This window comes from Sander vitreus, chromosome 7 (genome assembly GCF_031162955.1).
Source record: "Sander vitreus isolate 19-12246 chromosome 7, sanVit1, whole genome shotgun sequence".
Lineage (NCBI taxonomy): Eukaryota > Metazoa > Chordata > Actinopteri > Perciformes > Percidae > Sander > Sander vitreus.
Window position 1 is genome coordinate 16,549,567 of NC_135861.1, and position 23,679 is coordinate 16,573,245.

Sequence of the window (23,679 nt, forward strand, 5' to 3'; positions counted from 1 at the left end):
CACACAGGCAGACAACACAGCAAACAAAACAAAACACGGCACGTAACAATTAGCTTGCAGTCTTCTTCTTCCATGTCTTTGCTGGTGCATTGCATGTTACCGCCACATGTCAGCCAAAGGGCTATGAGAGAGAGAGAGAGAGAGAGAGAGAGAGAGAGAGAGAGAGAGAGAGAGAGAGAGAGAGAGAGAGTTACCGGTAGTCAATGCCGCAACACAGCCTCGTACTTCGGGAAACTGGTGGTGTACCTGCGTACATTGTGAAGCTATGGCCACCCAACAGGAGTGTCTGTGTTGCACGGAGTGGGACCTGTTGCGTCGCAACACCCAAGAGACGCAGTGTTTTGTACAGTCTGAAGATTTCCCCTCTCTGATGAACAGGGCTGTACTTGAAACTTTTTTCCATGTCCCGAAAATAAATTGGAGACGACGACCCAGACCGGAGGGAACAGATGGACAGTTACCCACTCAGTAAGTACACTAGACAAGTTATGTTTTACATCGGTGCAATTATTTCAGATATATTGAGCAAATTATTTTTGATTTTAGTTTGCATCGCCAGCTGTAAATCATGACTGGTTTTCAAGACGGCGGCCGCATGTAAACATGAACGCGAGTGTCTTTATAATCTATCTTTTCAGTAAACTCTGTACACTTACAAAGTTCTATTTCGTATAGGCTTTCTTTCCCGCTCTTGCGTCCAGCACGGGCTTTCAACTACATCAGCAGATACTGTATATAAACAGAGCGGACCCGTTGCTCATCTCCCATTTTTTCTTCAAGCTAGCAGTATGAAGACAAGCTCGACTTCCAGCAGAGTTCGCCTCTGCCCCACCTGCCAGACAGGGTATATCCTGCCACCGGACCTCCATCCGCGCTGCGAGACCTGCCTTGGCGCCGCTCACGCTGGCCTGGCTCTCACCCCCGACTCCTCCTGCCAGTACTGCGCCCGCCTGCCATCTAAAGAGCTTAACCGGCGGGTGGAAGCTTTTCTGGAGTGTCAGGCTAGCGGGGAAGGGGATGGCAGCTGGGAAGACAGACAGCAATCCGTCAACACCCTGGATCCGCTGGAGGAAGGCTTTGTCAACGAGCACGAGTCCGATGGCTCGATTCCCTCAGATAACGCCTCCGTCACAGGCTGTCCCTCCTCCCACCTGGGAGGACTGGACCTTGAAACGGGAATCGATGCCCTTCCATTGCGGCTCTCCCCATCTCCGGAATGGCCAAGGGCACCGCTCTGGCGGCCTTCCCCTCTGCCTCAGGCGGCTCCACCCTCCACCGCTAAGACTCTCTTCTTGGATCTGCCAGAGATCATCAAAAAGGCGGCAGACCAGAGAGGCATAGCGCTCCCGGCTGAGCTTCCAGCCCCCGCTTGCGGCCTCTTGAGCGGGGATGTTTACGCTCAGGAGCCGCCCTCCTCACGGGCCCCACTCTGACTGCGCTTCAAGGAGCTTCGGCCGTTTGTGGAGGAGGCGCTCTCCCAGCCAGGGAAACTGAAGGCTCCCGTCTCTCACTACGCCCCATTCACTTGGGTTCAAGGCGACACAGAAGCAGGCTTCCCTTCTGTCCCCCCCCTGGAGAAGAGCGTGGCGTCCATTCTGCTTCCAAAGGCCACTTTTTTCGACCACCAGAAAGCCCACGCCTGTGCGGCCCAGGGTCTCGCGGCACAGAACAGTATTGCTTTGCTAGCCTCCGCCGTCTCCGCCATGGCCATCACTCCGGGAGCTCTTCCTCCGGAGCTAGCCACGGAGATTGGCAAAGCTATGACCGCCATCCTCACCCTGACCACGGCGTCCATGGTGGCATTGTCCAGAGTCATGGCGTGGCAGACTGTGGCCCAGCGAAACATCCGGTGACCGCTCCCGCCCCTCACGGCGGTGACCGGCCGCCGCCCTTTCGACAGAGCCCTACCATGGGTTGGGCGTCACGATCTCATGTCTCGCCCAGTGGCAGAATGGGCTCTGCGCTCCTTGCTGGCCATGTCTATAAACAACACACAGACATGCGCGCGCCCGCTCTCAGAGCACAGCGCAGCATGGATCAGGCTGACACACATGGACTCATGGATGTCAAAGCTGATAACACGGGGCTACACACTCCAGTTCGCCTCCCCCCCGCCTCGCTTCACTGGCGTATTGGAGACAACCGTGTTATCTCAGGCAGAGTCAGATGCCATGATGACAGAGCTAGGGGAGCTACTGTCAAAAGGGGCAATTTCCCGTGTTCCTCCGGGGGAGGAGAACGAGGGATTTTACTCCCGCTACTTTCTCACTCCAAAAAAGTCAGGCGGGTTGCGCCCCATTCTTGACCTGTCCCAATTCAACTGGTGCATCATGGAGCGCCCATTCCACATGCTGACTGTCAGACATGTGTTAGAATGTAGCCGCCACCATGAGTGGTTTACATCTGTGGATCTGAAAGACGCATACTGTCACATCCAAATTATTCACAGACACAGGAAATTCCTGCGCTTCTTTTTTCCAAGGGGCCCATTTCCAGTACAACCGGCTGCCGTTCGGGACTCACTTTTTCCAAGTGCATGGAGACGTCCCTTCAGTTGTTGCGGAGAAAAAGCGTCAGAGTCCTGTTTTTATCTGGACGATTTGCTCATTCTGGCCCCCTTTCGGGAAAAGGCGGCGCTGCACACTATGGAAGTTCTGCGGCACCTGCAAACACTGGGCTTCGCCATAAACTGGCAGAAAAGCTCACTGGTTCCCGCACAATCGATAGTTTATCTGGGCGTGGACATAAACTCGATTGTCATGAGAGCCAGGCTGTCAGCGCCAAGGCGAGACGCACTCATCTCTCTGCTGTCACGCACCACACTACACGCGACTGTGTCACCGCTGTCTGTGATGCGTCTCCTGGGCATGATGTCTGCGGGATCACGTAGTTGTCCCCCTGGGTCTCCTCCACATGAGGAAAATCCAGAGGTGGTTTCATCACCAGCGCCTCAACCCCATACGCCACAAGTGGCGACTGCTGAACATCCCTCCTTCTCTTCAGTCAGACCTGGCATATTGGGGAAACCCTCGGACCCTGTCAAACGAGGTTCCCCTGGGCAAGGTGACGTCATACGTGACAGTGTACACAGACACGTCCCTTACTGGCTAGGGAGGGATGTGCGAGCCACAGGTGGTGGGAGGAGAATGGCCACCTCCCACTCTCCCACACATAAACTGCCTGGAGCTGTCCACGGTGCTGACGGTTTTAAAGCACTTCGCCCCAGTGGTAGCGGGGAGACATGTTGTCGTACAGACAGACAACGTTACAGCAGCAGCGTTCATAAACCATTAACGCGGCGTGCACTCGGCCCGGCTATTGGAAATAGCCAGGAGCCTCCTGCTGTGGGCCCATAGTCATCTGCTGTCTCTTAAAGCAGTCTACATCCCCGGGGTCCTGAACCGGGTGGCGGACCTAATGTCGAGGGGAGGGCCCTCTCACAACGAGTGGAAATTGAATCCCTCTATTGTTCAGAAGCTGTGGAGCAGGTTCTGGAAAGCGGAGGTGTATCTGTTCGCCTCACGAGAGAACACACAGTGCGCACTGTAGTTTTCCTTGAGCACACAGGACGATCCACCCCTCGGCATAGACGCCTTCTCCCACCATCCCTGGCCCAGAACCCTCCTATACGCTTTTTCCCCGGTCCCTCTGATCCCTCGCCTCCTGGAACACATCCAGGAAGAGAATCTGTCAGTCATTTTAGTGGCACCGGAGCGCACGAGCGCATCCTGGTTGCCGACTCTGGTTCAGATGCTGGCGGGCCCTCCCTGGCAACTACGGTGGCGCGAGGATGCTCTCTCACAGCTGAATGGCGCGATATTTCACCCCCCGGTAATAACCCAGCGGCTGTGGGGTTGGCTGCGGGAAAGGGAACGAGATTAGGCTTGCCCCCTGCCATGGTGCGCACTATCCAGAACGCCAGAGCCCCCTCTACTACAGCGTGTTACACAGGGCGTTGGTCTGCTTTCCAGCGCTGGTGCACAGAGAAGGGTGCGGACCCCATATCGTGTCCCCTGCCTCTCGTGTTAACTTATCTCAAAACATTGGTGGATAATGATTTAGCTCCGTCTACAGTCAACGCCTACGCGGCAGCTATCTCGTCCTGCCACGAAGGCTATGGAGAGAGGACGTTTTTTGCGCACCCCCGGTGAAGCGTTTTCTGAAAGGGGTCAGGGGTCAGAAACCCGCTGTGCGCTCTCTCACACCACTATGGGATCTAGCCCTGGTGCTTCGAGCTTTGGGGAAGCCTCCTTTCGAGCCTCTGGCACAAGCCTCTCTCAGGTTGCTATCACTAAAAACGGCGCGTCTCCTTGCCCTGACATCAGCCAAGAGAGTGAGCAGCTTATGTGCGTCAGTCTCGCCATCCTGCCTCTCCATTAGAGGGGACGGGAGCGCAGCCACCTACAGCCTAACCCCTCATTCACACCGAAAGTTCTGACAAATTCCTTTCGGTCGAGAGTGTTTTCCCTCGAAGGGGTTTTCCCCCCGCCTCATAACAATGATGCAGAGGAAGCTTTTCACCGTTTGTGTCCAGTGCGTGCGCTATCACAGTATGTTTTACGCACGGCGGAAATAAGCCCCCTCCTACTTTTCTCACTAATCATGCAGGCCTACACTCATGGCTTGGTCCTTGCAGCCAGCTAGGCCAAGTCATTTCCATGGCAGGCTCTCTTATCAGAATAACGGTTTATCTGATACAATCTCCTGTCAGTGCATTAGTGAAAGAAGTTAGTCTATGTTCTGCTTGTGGGCTCTGTGTCGCAGGTGGCATTGACTACATCAGCTTCGCCCTAACCCAATAGCGTAGCTTAGAGGGCTGCGCCTATACGAAATAGAACGATAGTTACGTATTGTAACTCCAGATTTTATGAGTATAGGGGCAGCCCTCTAAGATGCGGGCCACCTGCTCCTGTAACATTAGCTGAAGAAAAGGCTGATGTTGGGAGATGAGCAACGGGTACGCTCTGTTTTTATATACAGTTTCTGCGGACGTAGTTGAAAGCCCGTGCTGGACGCAAGGGCGGGAAAGAAATCTTCACGACTGCGCATGCGCGAAGGGATAAACCCAATAGCGTAGCTTAGAGGGCTGCGCCTATACTCATAGAATCTGGAGTTACAATACGTAACTATCGTTCTCAATGCTTCAGTTAACATGTAGGGACCAGTGGCGTAACAAGCCAATACCGGGCCCCTATGCAGGATTATCAAGGCGGGCCCCCCTACTACAGCACATGATGACGGCTCAATGTCCACGAGTAGGCTACCATGAATAGGACAGGATAGGATCATAGAGACACAGCATGTAAGAGCTGAGATGATCAGGAGTAGCCTACGCGCACCACCACAACAACAAAAAAACACTGGTGAATGCGCACCATAACACATGAAAAAACACACAAGGGCAGTCCCTCCAGGATTTCGCAGACTTTTTTTGAGATTGTTGCGGCCCAAAATGCCTGATTTCACGGGAGCCTTTTGTAAAAAAATTGCAATAAAAGTTGCAATGAAGTTGCGGAAGACAGTGAAAGTTGCAAAAAAGTTGCCATTTTTTTTGTATAGTTCTTTAAAAATAAAAAGGAAACTTGTTTTGGGGAGAATAATAATTATTACTATTAATTAATTACTCTGGGCTAAGATTTCCTAGGAACCTTACCAAAAAGGCTCAAGATGCTGCAAATGTTGGTATAATATGAAAATGGCTGGTGGATTTAAGACAAAAAATAATAATTTATTGAATAAATCAAATGTGAACATATATGTCACTGTCAGTGGCTTGATAATCTTTACATTGTTAGTTAATTTCCTATCCTGGCCTGGGCTGGGACACACATTCATACGGTTTGATAAAGTACTTATTCTTATCAATGCACTTACAATAACGAGCTGTCCTCAATTTAGGTCATTGTGTCGTCTCACCTCCGGTTTTTCCTGCATCGTGTGTGTGTGTGTGTGTGTGTGTGTGTGTGTGTGTGTGTGTGTGTGTGTGTGTGTGTGTGTGTGTGTCAGTCAGTCAGTCGCGGGGGAAGTGGAGCAGCAGCCCCGCCCGCTGCAGAGAGCTGACAGGATTGAAACAGCAGCAGCTTCAGCGACTTTACAGTACAGATCCATAGTACCGAGTTTACATTAGTAGTCATTACTAAAAATCATTGGTAAACATATATAATTTTTTTCTGGAGTCATGTTGTCTAAAATAAGCATGTTAAGTTAAAGCTTTAGTGCGTACATTTTTTATATTAATGAACTTCCGTTACATTCAAGCCATTTCCAAATAAGTTGATACAAAGCTAGTCTCGCTTTGCCAGACCCTCCTCCAAAGCGCACTGAAGGAGAGTCTGGCTATTCCTCCTTGGCTACTAGTCAAAATGGATGATGGAAGGCTTGTATCACATGGATGTACCGACAGTTTTGTTGTCATTACTTAGAATTCCTCATGGTGGAGACAGAAACTACGCACTATAGCTTTAAACATGCAAAGAAACATTAGGCTACTTATCACTACTAAAGAAATATTCTCTAATAACCTCTAATTTCTTCATATAAATAGTTTTGTGTATATTTACAAAACTATATATAACTATATATTTTAACAGTACTAAGAATAATGTATTCTGATCATTTGTTGCTATAAAGAAAAAAGAAAATAATACATGTACAACATCATAATTTTCCAACGTAATGTATAGCATGGAAGGTTTCTATCAGGAGACAGGGTTACTAATTTCCAATATGTGTATACTCTGTCTCACAGCCCAGATGCTATCAATCCCCACCCAGGTCTCGGTCATGGTACAACAATAAATGTAGATAAACATGAACACTAAATCAACCATACAAAACTAAAACTCAGATAACATAAATGCAAACCCAAAACATTAACAGAACATTATTAAAACACACTTTAACTAGGACAGAAACCGTTCAGAGCATATATATTTTTCCCTTTGAGCCTTTGCATCGCTTCAGTGTAGAACAGTTCAAATGACCCGCCCCTCCCATTCAGAAACTTAACATCCTTAGTTCTCTCTGCTCAATATGATCTGTGCACTGCATACTTAAGCAGATTATTACAACAACTAATGTGATTTAGTAATGAATATGTTTTTTAACCAAACATGAAAGAATAAGTAAATAAGTAGTAGATAAACCACTAAAAAGTTTAATTACAACTATATCTTGGTTTACAGTGAATGATCATCGAGGATAGGGTTGACTAGATACTAACTAAAATTTATGTGGACTTTTGACCTCAGGACTAAAACTATAACTAAATATAAGGTGATTTAACACCACACATCACCACCCTCTATACATTGTTTAATATCTTGTGATTGCTCTTCCTCTTTGTTGATGCAGTTACTCTGTGTTTGGTATGTGCTATCATAGTTTTATACACATTTCTCCTATGTAATAAATGATGTTACAGCATTTTGACTGATGCACCTGCAATTCAAGCACAGATGATATGGCCTGTTTGGAACTTTTCCAAATTTGTTCTGAATATGAATATCATGGTTGCAAGTTTTCAAATGTCACTGTTGGGCTTTTATCCTAACGTGACAGATCTTTCTAACATTCTTACTGTATTGAAGTGAATGAAGTGTTTTACACTACCTGTACTGTATGTATATGCTTGAATTCTGATCATCTGACAGTTAATTAATAAACGTCCTAATTTAGAGTACATTCCAATACTTTTCTGTTATCTCTCATTTTCTCGCTCCAGGACAAAAATTGTTTTAAGCACACTGCGTAGATTTTCATTTATTACATTAGTACATTTTATTGAAGAGTCTCCATTCACTGCTTGAGAACAGTTAATTAGATTCACTGCAGCCATGGCCTGTGCTGCGACAGTGCAGAAGGGCGATTTGCCTTGACCGCCTACTCCGGCATGAAGGACTACAGACCCTTCTCTCACAATTGTGGCTTTTGTCTCGGGCTGCTGCCATGCCAACACAAGTGAGCTACCCAGCTACTGCCAGCTCAGCTCTCTAAGATGCCTTGTGAGAGCAACATATTTGGCAACAGTCACTTTAGAGCCCTTAATGACGAGCATAATAGGCTCAAGGTTTACTATCATTCACTTAAATAAATATTGTATGACATGGTCCCCTTGTATCCTGAGGGTATGTGGCTAGTTTGTGTGACTCTTGAGTGGGAGTTGGGTTATTGCATGGATTGACTTAATTTCCCTGAAGAGGACAAGATATTAGTTATAAGACAGATCCCTGTATTTTATATTATACTCTTTCAAGGGAGCATTAATAAATGTCTGTTACATGATGTTGCCATTAGTCCAAAGACCATGAATGAAACTAAATGCAGCAGGCATGATTCAGTTGGACAGAATGAAGTCGTGAGGGAAGTCCTATCTGAGATGCTAATAAAAAGCAGCTGTTTTCTTCTGAGATGATGATCTTACACTGTTGTGTAATTTTGGAGAACATACACAGGTGTAACCCCCCAAGTAGCTGCACAAACACTGTTAATAACATCCAACAAGCTGAACTGAAAAGAACAAGTGCTACAGTTGGTCTCAACACAATATTGCGACTAGTTAAGGAAATGAGATAATAGAGTTGTTTACTTTGCTGCATCTCCTCTTTTTTTCCTCCCAGACTGTCTGTGGGGCCTGGACTAATTAGGCTCATTTGAGATGAGCAAGGCTTGCACAGAATTGATCACTGGTGATCGCCAACCAATGCATGCCGGTTAGATTTGTGTCCGACTTGATCCCAACTTGCTCTGACGTCATGCACACGTGGGCAATGATAACCTCATGAGATCAAGCCGGCCGCAGTTCTGAGATGCAGGTAGCATAGTTGCTTTTCACGACTGCAAGACCCAGGTGGATCCAGGGCATGCTGGGAAACGCCGGCCTCTCAGCTGATCTAACAGCTGATTGGTTCAGAATCGACTCAACATGATGACGTTTTATATAAACTTTCTTTTATTTTGAATTGGAGGGATTTTAACTGCTATTTGTCTAATTTATTCTGTACAAACCACATGTTGTGTGGCTGGTAGTTACGTTTCGAAGTCAGAGAGACTAAATCTGTTCAGATTACGGATCATCTACAGTGTGTTAATTAAAATCAGCAACAGATCGCAAGTAGAGCATTTTGAGAGCTACTCTGTCATAATTATAACTGGAGACTGTGTACAAGCTGATATATGGGTCTGATAACATTTTATTAAATCGGAATTGGACCACAGGGTTTCTGTGACTTCCTGTTCAGCCTGAAGGCTGCTAGAATCGGCTGGAAACAGCGGATTTTTGTCATGCCCCCTGCTGCTGCCGCCTGCTCTCGTTCACTTTAAGGCAGTGACACACCAACCCGATAATCGGCCTTCGGACTGTCTGGCGAGGTCAGTGACTCAAGTCTGTTCGGTGTGTTCCGTGCCATTATCTGTCCGAGGAGCTGTCGGCCTTCATTTTGGCCAACTTGACATGTTGCGTCGGAGGGCGGGCAGTTGGACTCCATGACCAATCTGATTGGTGGAGTGCTAACCCGGAAATGACGAGTGGGATGAGCGTGACTAAGCCTCTCAAAATCTGACGAAAATCTTTTAAACTGACCTTTGTCGATCTGAAATGAAGACAGATTCAGCAACTGTATGGCCTATTTTTTACTTAAAATGTTTTCAGAAACATGTTTTGGTGAACAATTTTAGTAAAATATGAGATCGTATTCTGAACAAGCCGCCATGACAGTCTGTCTTTGAATTTCCGGAGAAACCAGACCCACGTGACGCGTTCGTCCAATCAGCTGCCGGTTTTAATTTTGGGGCGACAATACAGATTAGCGCCGCCTGCTGTTATGGAGAAGTATTACACGCTCAACTCGGTGTCGCTTTGGTGTGTTCTGAGGCACTTTTTGCACCTCGGGGAGCCGACTGATCAGTCCAACTGCCTTTTCTGCCAACAGTCAGTCGTCGGGCGAGGCGCAGTTCATCTCAAACGAGTGTATTATCTCTACACTGCTTCACCTGAACTTGCCTACTCATGTTTGTGGTGGCACATGAGAGCACACGCCTGGATTAAACTGAAATGTAACACTGAAATAAATCTGTTTTCTGCGGATGTTGTTCTGTTCCGTCTTACTCTGCATCTGATATTGCATCATGTGTGGGTTTTGACAACTTGCATTGTGATCACATGCTTCACCTTGTTCACTCTGTTGTTCAAATGCAGCACAGGATAATGAAAAAATAAATAAAAATGAATGTATAGCATGACTTTTTCCTAATTATAAAAGCTTTTAAACCTGTTTCTGTCATGATTGTGAGTGTCTGTGTAGTGTTTCCTGTTTTATTTTGTAGTATTCTGTTTTCTCCCTTGTCTTATCTTGTTTTACCACCTGCCTTGTGTTTTCCCGCCTTTGTGATTGTCTGCCCCGCCCTGATGCGTTACACTTGTTCCTATCCCTTCTGTCACCTGCCCTTGTATTACCTCGTTATCCTGTGTATTTAGTCTCTGTGTTTTCCTTGTGTCTTGTAGGATCATTGTTCTGTTCTGCGCTGTCTTGGATTGTGGTTTGTTAGTTTCTCTGTATGTTCCCTTTCGTGTCGTGGCTTGTCTTCCTTGTCTTGTTCCAGTTGTTTTGCTTCCTGGTATTCTTGCCGTGTAGATAATTTTCCGAGTAAGTTTCTGTCTACCTTTTAATAAATTCCTTCTATCTGCATTTGTGTCCAAGCCTCGCTATTTCCGAGAGATCCCTGACAGTTTCTATTTAAATGCATGTACTTTGAAGAGTATGACTCACCTCTTCCATTTTAACACTTACTCTTCTGTCATTTTCTGCATTCAGATTATAGGCTGTTATCCTGTAGAGGATTCATTCTTCTTGCAAACAAGGTTTTGTGTTGTCAATCTCTTTTTTTTAATTAAACACCTACAATGGAATATTCAGTTAATATCCAGATGTTTTATATTAAATATTCTTTAACAATTAGTACGTCAGTGTGTGGTAAACACGAAGAGAATGAATGTCTCAGAGCTCATATTTTCTGAGCTTATCCCCTCCTGAAAACAATCAGTTATCCAAATTTAGATTTGAAATGTGTCTGCAACAATTATAACATTTTAATTTTTTATTTTTTTCCTTTGTGGCTACAGAATGAATTTGTCCAGATTCAGGTGGCAACACTGTAGAAAGCTTATCATATTTTACCAAAAGAGATTCTTGCCTTCACATCAAAGATTAGTCTCTCATCTTTCCCTTTGCACACGTGTGAGTAAAACTCTAAAGTGAGAAGGAGCCAGTGGGGAAGATAGAAAAGGAGGTCACAGCACATGTCTTCTCCTCTCCGATCCTCTCAGGTGCAGAATTCCATTTAGAGAAAAGTGCAGGTACGTATCTCTACCTCTTCAGATTTCATTTGAAGATCCCTATCTGACCATCTCACTGTTATTGCCACATCTCGATGCATGGAGCTCTCAAGAGAGCTGCTGTATAGTGCAAAACTTAGTCCATGCCATTATGTTTTTGCTTTCAGCATTTGTGACGTAGGCCTACAAATGGAGAAAAAAAACACTGACGTGCTAAATAGCAGACTAAGCAGTGTGAGGGCTCTTTCTGTCTTCTTTCATCTTGTTCTGATAAAATACCCTAACCCTATAGATATCTGACACAATATAAAGCCATGGTGGAGGCATTACAAATTCTACATTAAAGCCACTCAGCAAATTTGTCAATTGTGTTTTCTTCGAACTGCAAAGAAAGAAGGATCAAATGGTGCATGCTGGAAAGTCTGACTAAAACTATGTGCTGATAATGTCTTAACGTTTAACAAAAGATTAACTAGTTCCACTAAATTCCTGCATCATGTTTCAGTGTGGGTATGAAACTGTCTTTGTTGGGCCAATTACTTTTTAACAGTTTGACTTGCACAGGTGTTACAACATTAGCAATGCTTCTGTTCTATTCAAGTGTCCCAGAAAGCCATGACAGCATGCACAATACCAGAACCTTGACAGATGAGGCAGCTAAATGGAATTCAGACATCAATACATTTATTATTTACACTTGTGCTTTCTGTGACATATTAAAATGTAACCTGTTCTGTAAGAAACGCTTTCCAGCAGACCTAAAATCAGTAAAGTGAAGGTAATTGGATAAAGCAAACAAATACCCTGGGCTATACTGGAATGCTGAATATACACAGATACTAATGACAAATAGAGATCAGGTATGGGGCAAAGTGACAGATCCGGTGATAAGCAGCAGTCAGATGTTTTTAGCAATCTTCAGACTGGATGATTTGAGTGGCAGGTTTGACATGAATGCAGCACAGACTGTAGGGCAAATTGAGTAAACATGAGGATTAAACTACCTCTTATAGTTCAATGTTATAATATTGTAATATTGATATGTAAATCATTGTTATGTACATTTAACAAAAAACAAAGTATCACTTTAACACACCAATCCTCTGGCTCCTGCCCAGCTGATCGAATTCTGTCCCTACTGTACAGCTCCTTGCTAATGTTACCCAAAAGGCACAGTGAGTCACAGATGTCCTCCCAAGAATGTTCTATTTAAATCCACAATACATGCAATGTAAACCCTGGAGCACTTCAGGAAATGGTGTCACTGAGACTTGCTAGTCCAACACTGGATGTAATGTGAAAGATAGGGTGCCACCTTTAATTAGATGATGAGTTACTGGCGGAAGGAAACAACATTGTCATTCAACAGTGTCCTGTTGTGACAGCCACTCACTAATCTGTCTTCCCTCTGATGCCTGAGTCTCCCCCTCTTAAGTAATATTTCACTTTCACACTCTGTAATCAAATGTCATACTAAATATCCTACTTGAGGTAAATAATTTAATCTTGATGAAGACTCTAAATACAGACTTTTATAAACAAGTGTTTAAGAGATCAAGGACAAGAAGGTTAACAGGAAGTGCCTAAAAATGCAAGAGGAAACAAAATGTGAGAGGAGAATAATTATATTTTGTTGAGATAGATTGATTCCTCAAAGTCACTTCCTTTGTATTCATAGTATCAGACATGTTACTCCCAGCTAAAACAAATTCTACCTAATCAGTGTTTAACCTTTCAGAGTTTTTGATATACTCATCACAGCTGTGTCTTTGTGAATGTTTCCATTCTGTTCAATTATCACACTCACACAGGTGTTTTTAGTTATTCTGGCTGATTAGAACTCTGTGCAGGCTGAAAGTGGGCAAAGCTATGCTGGGAATAGACTTTTTTCACAGCAATTTTGTCTTGTCATGGAAGGAAAATTACACTTAATGGAACTGAGCTATCATTATGATGAACATTCCATTACTTATTCTAGTAGACCGTTGCGCACTACACCAAATCCCTGAATTTAACGTTATTAATTGCACCTGGTTTTTGTGCTTTTAGATCAAAATGGCTGCCTTGAACATTGTGTCTTACTACACATCATATACTAACTCAGTATGCATATCAGCATCATAGACAGTATGTGGACGTAGCCACAGTGACGTCACCCATTGGTTACATTCTGTTTTGGAGCTTCAAGTTTGGCATTTTGGCCATTGCCACATTTTTTTGGAGCCAGAAGTGACCATTTTTGGATGAGAGGATGGAGCTAAGTTATCTGCTAATGCTAGCACTAGCTAGCTAGCTTGGTTAGCAAGGTGCATCCATACTTCATGTTAACTGGGATATTTACAGAGGAGAGCACCGGGCCGTCAGCCATCTGTATATGTGTGTGTGTGTGTGTGTGTGTGTGTGTGTGTGTGTGTGTGTGTGTGTGTGTGTGTGTGTGTGTGGTTAGGCTCCATGTAAGACAACACAGTAAGAGCTCCTCACATATAGGATAATCACTGAACAGAAATTTTTTTAAAAATGCTGTAATGTAATGCTGTATGCAAATATATATATTTAACTTATCGCAGTAGGAAAATTGCAATTAATAACATATTAGCTACTCCTTTGCCTTTCCTGCTGTCACAGGTCAAAATGTCTGCGGTGAAAAAGGTCCTTTGTCTTTAACATTATAAACCTCTACACACCCATGGTACACCCACACATGTGATTTCACTCATTTTGCCTGTTTAGACCTCTTCTCAGGATCGTGTCCTTAATCTTTTAAAATTTACAAGAAATGATGCAATATGTCAGCCAACTTTGATACGTCACAGCCAATTCAATATCACAAGGAGAAAGTAAAATGTTTTTCCAGAGATTTTTGTTTTACAAGATTTTCCCTCATCTGTCATAGCACTGTCTTAAACCTGTATTATTTGTAATGGCCAGCATGGGGGCCTGGTTGCGAAAGAAGTACAGAAGCTTAAAGAGGTGATAGAATGCAAAACCGATTTTACCTTGTCATAGTTGAATAACGACAGTTACTTATTGTTTAGTACCCTTTTTTTTTTTTTTTTTTTTTTTTTTACTTTCTTAAAAAGTATCGGTTCAGGCACCGTTAATTATGTATGCGATTAATGAATCACAGAGTATGTAATTAATTAGATTACATTTTTTAATCAATTGACAGCCCTAATCTGAATATTAGTTAGCAGAATTTGACAACTATAAAGAAATTTGATGTGTGAGTTTGCAAAGCATAAAACAACAGCGTTTCAAAAAGGATCGAACTGCCGTGAGACTGGGTTTGCAGTGACATAGTATGGCTATGCCAAACACAAGTCAAAACCAAGAAGAAACCATCACAGTTGAGTGATTAAGCCAACATGGAGGTGGAACAATGTTTCCTGCATGTAATATATAAAACACTAATTTACACCACAGGAGCAACCTCTAAAAAATAAACACATATTTCTTAATGTGTCAGAGTTTATCAATAGTTTACCCCTCATACCATGAAAGCAATAACAGCTGTTTCTTGAAGGTACTGTGACCAGTAAATTAGGTGATTGTGCATCCATAATTCATGTTAACTGGGATATTAATAGGGATGCTAATTTTGGCGAAAAACAGGCTCCAAACAAAATTAAAAAAAATTAACAGCCAGCTCTTTAGAGTGTATTTTTGTACACCTGAACACTGAACAAGACATTTTAGGCGACTAAAATGTTACATTCATGAGCTAAAAACTCTGGGAAGAAGTGAAAGTTCTAAGATGAAAACACAGACAACACCAAAAGACACGTTTACGGTTATTTAAATGTGCACAGTGTCATTGATAGGCGTTGTTAAAGGGGTGATAGAATGATTATATAGGGTATTTCACACTGTTCCTTAAGGTCTCCTAATAGGGTATGTAACATTGGTTGGGCTGAAAATGACCCAAGTGCTATTCTATGGGCCCTTAACTACTCTGTGAATATGGCTCTATTTGGAGCAAGAGCTTTTCTTCCAAATATGGTATGCTCATGAATATTTAGATGAGCTGCACGCTGATTGGTTGAGCGACCCACATACACATACATTGGAGACAAGACAGCAGGTCTCATATTTCAGACACTGCAACGTTATACATTGTTTGTCTGCTATTTAGTTATTAAATTCACTTATGAGACTTTTTTATGCGAGAAATCAACTAAATAAAGCTCAAATATGGGCCGTTTTATGAAAATTGATGGCTAATTGCAAATTTGGTATGACGTGTAGGACTACAGGAGCTCCACACAGTCTGACGAGAAAGCGGAAGCCTGCTGGGCTCCATACCCAGGACAAAGACACCGTTTCTGTGTTACTGGACTACCGGGGCTCGGAGCTGACTGGCTACCAGCTGCCGGCATAACTATTGTATATTAACAGTTTGAATTTCGTCACGGCATGTATATCACAGCTACCCTAAGGTCTTACAAAGCTAACACTTTTGTCCGATTTCAATTTAAGGCATTTTTGTGAATTTGAGGGGTCTCGTTAGGAAGAGCTGCTAGAAAGGCTATGTGTCCCATTCATTTCTATGGGAAAAGATTGCCGCTACACTTTCGGCATAACTATAGTATATTTACACTTTGAATTTCATCACGGCATGCATATCACAGCTACCCTAAGGTCTCAAAAAGCTTAGCTAACACTTTTATCCAATTTCAATTTAATGCATTTTTGTGAATTTCAGAGGTCTCGTTAGGAGGAGGCAAGCTAGCTCTCATTGATAGAGCTCCCCAGCTCACTCGCGGACAAGAGGCTTGTATTTCCCCAATCGTTTGTTTAAATAACTCAACACACATATCCATTATAAGATTAACTGGAACCTGTGGTAAGAGATTGCGGGCGTAACAAGCTCGCTGACTCACGCACACCGGCCATTTAGCAGGAAGAGGGGAGCTGCAGGCCCTGGAGCTCTGTCAGGGCAGCGGCGTTTGTTAGTCCAGTAACCCAGAAACGGTGACTTTGCGCGGGTATGGAGCACCGCGGGCTGCCGGCCGTGACGGAGCTCCATCTAGCTCACAGCGGGCCGGGGTCTGTGAAGGAGGACCGGCCGGGCGGCGAGGCAGCAACCCAGGCAGCATCGGCCGCTGAATTCTGACACACAGTCGGACTAAATTTGCAATTAGCCATCAATTTTCGTAAAACGGCCCATATTTGACCTCTACATAGTTGATTTCTCGCATAAAAAAGTCTCAGAAGTGAATTTAGTGATAAAATAGCAGATGAAAAATGTATACAATTTCTGAGATCTGGGCGACCTATTCAGAAGACTCCCTGATCTGAGATCAGTGGTGTAGCCTATGTAAATGTTGGGGCGTGACAAAGATAGAGACTAGAGCCAAATAAGAAGGAGCCACCGAGTTGACGTCAACTATTAGCTTTGTTGAGATTTGCCTGTTTTCAGAAGCAGTTTCAAATTGTGAGATTTGCAAAGGAAAGGGATGTCAATGGGATTTTGAGGTTCTATGTATGTCCTATTTACCCACCAAACTGTCGTTATTCAACTATGACAAGGTAAAATCGGTTTTGCATTCTATCACCTCTTTAAGCTTCTGTATTTATTTCGCAACCAAGCCCCCATGCTGGCCATTACAAATAATACAGGTTTAAGACAGTGCTATGACAGATGAGGGAAAATCTTGTAAAACAAAAATCTCTGGAAAAACATTTTACTTTCTCCTTGTGATATTGAATTGGCTGTGACGTATCAAAGTTGGCTGACATATTGCATCATTTCTTGTAAATTTTAAAAGATTAAGGACACAATCCTGAGAAGAGGTCTAAACAGGCAAAATGAGTGAAATCACCTGTGTGGGTGTACCATGGGTGTGTAGAGGTTTATAATGTTAAAGACAAAGGACCTTTTTCACCGCAGACATTTTGACCTGTGACAGCAGGAAAGGCAAAGGAGTAGCTAATATGTTATTAATTGCAATTTTCCTACTGCGATAAGTTAAATATATATATTTGTCATCCAAAATGATCAGTTTTAAACAGAGAGTGCTGTTGCCTTTGACTCTGTATTTCTAGATACTGCATTATTGCAAATCAACATTCTGTATAATCAGGACATGGCACTGTCAGATAAGAATCTCATTATAGAGTCATTCCAGATTTATAATGAATTATCATGCATATCAGATAGTGATGTATAACGAGTTTATAATGTGCTCCCTATGCTCATAATAGTCCTCCTCCTAGTATCTTATCAGTTTTATCATGCTTGGCCATCTCTGACATCCTCTGGCTCAGACTTTCACAGTTTCTACAGTAAGTGAGGTGGAATAAAGGGGTAGTCCATCCATCTGTCATGTCAACGACAACCGTCTGCTAGACCTAAAACACAATCCATAATTCTGCATGGGTGCCAGTTGTGTTTACCAAGACACCGTGTGTTATAAACATAATCACTTTACCAGCCCCTGCCTGTCTGTTATGGATGGCACTTGTCATTTACAGAGGAGAGCCCCGGGCCATCAGTCATCCTTATGTGCGACTGTGTGTGTGTGTGTGTGTGTGTGTGTGTGTGTGTGTGTGTGTGTGTGTGTGTGTGTGTGTTGGGGGTGTGGGGTTGGTGAGGCTTTTATCTGTCTTAGGCTCCATGTAAGACAACACAGTAAAAGCTCCTCACATACTGTATAGGATAATCACTGAACAGAACCACTTATACATGTACACCACGACAGATACAGGGTCATTACAAAATAATGTAAACACCTCATAAAAAAAGATTGTTGAATAACTTAATCACAATCACCAACACTTGTAAAAGTATGGGTCATATATGAATATTAGTTAGCAGAATTTGACAACTATAAAGAAATTTGATGTGTGAGTTTGCAAAGCATAAAACAACAGCGTTTCAAAAAAGATCTGTCGGTAGGTAACAACAGTGACATAGTATGGCTATGCCAAACACAAGTCAAAACCAAGAAGAAACCATCACAGTTGAGTGATTAAGCCAACATGAAGGTGGAACAATGTTTCCTATATGTATTATATAAAACACTATTTTACACCACAGGAGCAACCTCTAAAGAATAAACACATATGTCTTAATGTGTCAGAGTTTATCAATAGTTTACCCCTCATACCATGAAAGCAATAACAGCTGTTTCTTGAAGGTACTGTGACCATTAAATTAGGTGATCGCTCCATGAATAATGTGTTTTATCGACTTGGTCTCCTGTGAAAAAAGATAAAGTGGAGCACAAAAATGCCAGCAGTCATTTTATTGTTTTCGAAATTACCTTTAAGCAGGACTCACCTTGTTCCAGTTTTATCATTTCGGCAATTTATAATATGTATTCTGTTTTGGAATACGGCAATCATGAGCGTAGAGTGGGCATCAGCCAGTGGTGGATCATACACTTAGACCTCTTAAAGCTCATTATGTATCGTGATTTACTGACCATATTAGCAAATAAGATAAAATAAATAAGACTAAAAAAAAGGACTAATCCAACCCCCTCGGGAAATGACTGACACACGAAAAGAGATCAATGTGGCCTATGGTATTTTCAGCACTGTCATGGGAAATGTTCCACATTGTCTCATGGGTATCTATCACAGCTAAATTAATCATGTGCAATTTGTTGGTTTGGTCTGTGTGTTTATGTGTGTCTGTGTTCTCTCTTTAAATTTTCATGTTCTCATTACTGCATCTATAAAGTAAAGTATGCTCTCATGGATACACACTCATGCAGAAACAGAAAAACACTTACACAGCAGGAAGAGACAAATCACAAAATTCCTAATATTGAATGCTCAAATTCAATTAGACGGTGAAGACCGTGAAGTGTTTCGTGTTTTCCAATTTCTTACTCCCTATGTTGCACACTTTGATCTCATGATTCCATAATTTCCCTTGACACAATTTTATGAGCAGGCTGGACAGAATGTTATAAGCAGCAGAGAGAGGTCAGATCCAGGCACAGTTAGTCAGTGCAATATCCAAGTGTGATGGAAGCTCAATTGCAATATTGCCAGCTCTCATTGACACCACAGTAATGAGCTATAAACCCCATGTTACATCTCCATCATCCGTCCAGAGCTCCAAAAAACAGACGCCTCTAATGGACTCAACCCAAAATATCAATTAATAAGAGCCTGGTCTCCTGCTCTCAAGACAGTTATGACTCCTCAAGCAGCACATATTTTCAGTGACTTCTACTGCAACTTCTCAAATGTGAAAACAAAGCTTCTGATTGGTTAGGCAGCTCAGTGAACACACAGATGGTCAAGTTACAAGTTTGCAGCTATTGCAAAACAGACCAACAAAACAGAGGTGGAAATTACAATCCACTTTTGTTGTTTGTTGTTTTGTTTGGTTCAGCTCAAAGACTTGTTTTCAACTGATTATGTAATTGGTTCACTTTTCTTTCAAGCTAAGCAATAGCATCACCGTTGAAAATACACTTCAGAAGGTACATTCAATAAACAAATCTCACCAGTGAGGGGAGCTTGATGACTAAGAACTACTGATTTTTTGAGTGACAATGGTGGTTTAGTAGAGTCAGATCAGTTTGAAGATTCTGTGTAAAAGATTTGTTCGTACATGTACTGAATGCCTCTACAAACAAATATTTATTTTGTTGGCTATGAAACGCAAGTAAGTGGGAGAACTGAATATTAAGCATTGATTGTTAGTGTTGGATTCAGTTGTTATAAAAGTGAATGCTGCTTCACTCCTTGGCACCACTGCCACTTTAAAAATGTATCTGCATTTTGTTCACTCATTTGTGTCCCCAATCAAACAATATGTACGCAAATATTACATATTCATTGAGTTTCTGCAGGAATACAGTGGGTTAAATACAATATTCAAACTGCATGCAAAAAACAAATCTCTTAGTGGCAAAGGAAATAAATTTAGCACAAAACGGCCGTTGAAAACAGCATCTGATTGCACCCATTTTTATCAACTACAGTGCAAAAAATGATGTAGCCTACTCTGATTGCCTTTGTGATGAACAGGATGCTATGTATCTTCTAAAGTATTCTTACTGCATATTTAGTAAAAAAATAGGCAATACTGTAACAAGACAGAACAGAACAGAGATTCAAAAGCCTAAACAGCCTATCAGTCTTATTTTCTCCCATAGGCCTCAGTGCCAATCATGGTCCCCGAGAGAAGATTAAAGGGGACAAAAAGCTTTTGACAAGGAGGGAGCAGAAAAACACTGGAGCTCTTTGAAAATCACTGAATGAAAAAAAAATACATCTGTTTTGGTTTAGCGACACCAGAGCTCACAGTTTCACATACTCAATGTGGTCTAATACAAACAGACTTTAAAAGCAGGTCTTAAAGAAACAGTCTTCAAATTAACATTTAGATGGAAGTGACACTTCAGATCTTGCGAGTCAGAGATCACGGAGGAGTGGGTGGAATAAAAAAACTGCATTCATCAAAGTCATTTTGCATGCCCCAAGGAGAAGTACAAAGTGGACTCTGAGTTAACCCCTATTAACTCAATTATTGACAGGTGCATCTTATGATCTACCATGGAGAGGCCTGGAATCATCTAGATCTGCTTATTTTAGTCTTCATGTCGCCACAAGCAAAAGCGAGCAAGGATGGCCGCTGAGTGTGTGACTTTTTTCCTGTTACTGTGTTTACACATGCAGAATCCCCTTTGGACTTATTGGCCAGAGATTGCAAGCTGTGCATCTAAACCCCAGCCTGTATACAAATATAGCTAAATCTGCACCCTGTAATTTCTCACACATCATTGCACTCTCACTATATCTTCTCACTCTCACACACTCTTCTTTTCTGTCTCCCTCTGGGCGTTTGTTCTTTCATAACATTTCTCCCATATAAGGACTGTCACGTCACTGTCCCCTCTCAACTTCAGGTTCGAACTTACTTTATCTTCTCCCTCTCAGGCCATGAAAGCCTGTACAAATGGATGATTAGCAGCTCCAATAGACAGGAGAGGAATAACAGTGTGACTGTACCCTTGGCTCTATGTGCTGCTCTCCTCCAATTGGACACACAACTACACGCAAGAATGGATCTGTATCTGAATCTGTATTCTCATGTACTTACATAAACCTCCAAACAAATTGCCAGACTGTGTTTTCTGTCCGGCACTGCCAATTCTTTTGCGGCCTTCTACAGTTATAGCCATGTTGGAGTTGATTATATAATGTGAGATAACAAAACACACAACATGATGTGTCCACAAAGACACACACACACACACACACACACACACACACACAGAAAATATATTCTTCTGTCTCAGTCTGAATCATTTAAAAATATTTTCCTATTTTCCTATTGGTCTATTCATATGTGTTCTACCATGACAAGGTTATCTCAATCTATTCAGCCTGCTAATTCAATAAACAAGTACAGGAAAAGCAGATCAATGGGCAAAATGATTACAATGAAACTGTTAGCTAGGGGACCTGAGGAAATTTTATATGATGCTGACATTCAGACAGCCTGCTCTTTACACACATGCAGATACATGTTTAAGATACATAATAACCTATCCTATAGCTACCATTGGCTACCTACTGTGAGTAATAGGCCAACTATGAACGTCCTGCTGACCTGTCAGCACCTACACCGCTGTCTGCAGCTCTGAGGGGAGCCCATACTAAGTGAGAGTTGTCTTTGTGACGTGTGCTGGTAAAAAACGACATCCAAATGCAATAAATGGTGCATGTCATATTGTTCAGCAGTACACAGGGCATGTGGCTACCTGTGATATATTGCAGGATGTCCTTCTAGCTCTGCAGCACATCTGCCCTAATATCCATCTGCCTTTCAGTTAGAAGAGAAGCCTCTCCTGCCATGGCATGTTGTGGATAAACAGCCCCTGGCACTCTTTCCCTGTGCTCTCTGGTGGCCCAAAAACAGGGTTGCTTTGATTACCAAGGGGGATAAAAGAACACTCATCAATAATTTAAAAATGCAATTAATGACTTCCCCACCTCTGTCAGATCTCCCATCCCGAACTCCTGCGCTGCTGCAATCCCCACAATACAGGAACAGGACAAATATGGAAATGGGAAGTCATAACTAAAACATAGCAGTGTTAACCTTTTGTGAAATGCACTATTTAGATTCTTGCCTGACGCTTTGTTGTTGTTGTCATAACCTCTTCTATCAGCCCTCAGTCTCCAGAGGCCACAGCCATTGATACCTTTTATAGCTATGATCTCAAACTTTGCTTTGCTGAAATATTCATGCTTCGTTGCATTCTGAATGTCTTCCTGAACACCAACACAAATGTAATTGCCTGTTTAATTGCAAGAAAAATGATAGGTTTGGAATGAGTATTAATTGGAGTTGTTTTCAGCAGCTAATTATAAAAAATACCTTTTTCATGATACACATACATATATTTTCAGGATGTATATGAATACTAAATGTTATTCTCCAGCCTATGTTTATTTTATAGGAAATGATACAGGGTCTACAACGCCAGAGCAACTAAATCATGCAGTGCTGCTTGGAGGTAAATGTATAAAAACAAAAATGTCACACAGTCGGTGCTTATACAAGACAAACATTTCATCTCACCACCTGTCAGAGCCATTTAAGAGAGACTTTAGCAGCCATGAAAAGAATTCTAAGTGACCCTCTGTTACTTGTGTCAATGCTGGCATGATGATGATGTGTCTTTCCAGATCAACACGGCGGGATTTTAGTTATGACAACTCAGCCTGTCTGTCTGTACTGATAATATTCCCTTCTTGATGTGTGTTCTTAGCTCATATTGAAGTTTGAAATTTAAAAATACACCACATATTAAGTTGTGCTCTTGAACATTGTCAAACTATATATTTTAGGTAGTATTTAAGTCAACCATATAGTTCCCACCATATAGTATGGTGGGAAATTAACCTGTCATTCCATTAACTAACCAAAACCCACCCAGATGGATGGACAAAAATGTTTGTTTTCATTTCACATTTTCTGTATGAATGGGTATTGGGCAGTCAATTACAAACACACAGCTGTGTAGCCTATCTAGTCACATACATCACCATCTTCTGTAGTGACATGCAGAGGCAGCTGCTGTCTATATAATGACTTCCTAAAAAAAATTGTGTCTTGACAGTGATGTCCACTGTTCGTTCCTAGAGGAACATGTGAGGATGGTGGCAAAAAGGTGGATAAATAAGACTGCTGCACTTTAAACACACACGTTCAGTTTTATCTCCAACAATATGATCAGCTGCAATTAAACTGTATTATGTTTATTTGTTCTCTTCTTACACAGTATGTTCATTGATGGGCTTCAGTTCACAAATAGTTGTCCTCGTGACGTTGCCTACACGTTATTTTAAAATGATATGTGTGCGTGCGTGTT

The 23,679-nt window shown here is 42.6% G+C and overlaps 1 protein-coding gene across 4 annotated transcripts; it reads left to right on the forward strand.

Moving 5' to 3' along the window:
- On the forward strand, positions 1-11,624 carry LOC144520878 (uncharacterized). Of its 4 annotated transcripts, none has more exons than XM_078254979.1 (2): positions 1-468; positions 781-3,803. In XM_078254979.1, the coding sequence occupies exon 2, from the start codon at positions 1,932-1,934 to the stop codon at positions 3,354-3,356; it is 1,425 nt and encodes a 474-aa protein (XP_078111105.1). In that variant the 5' UTR covers positions 1-468; positions 781-1,931; the 3' UTR covers positions 3,357-3,803. The 4 variants fall into 3 exon arrangements, 2 of the variants coding, with proteins under 2 accessions (XP_078111105.1, XP_078111106.1); XR_013502257.1 differs by lacking the exon at positions 781-3,803 and adding an exon at positions 6,007-11,624; XR_013502258.1 differs by lacking the exon at positions 781-3,803 and adding an exon at positions 6,011-11,624.
- The last annotated feature ends 12,055 nt before the right edge of the window (positions 11,625-23,679 follow it).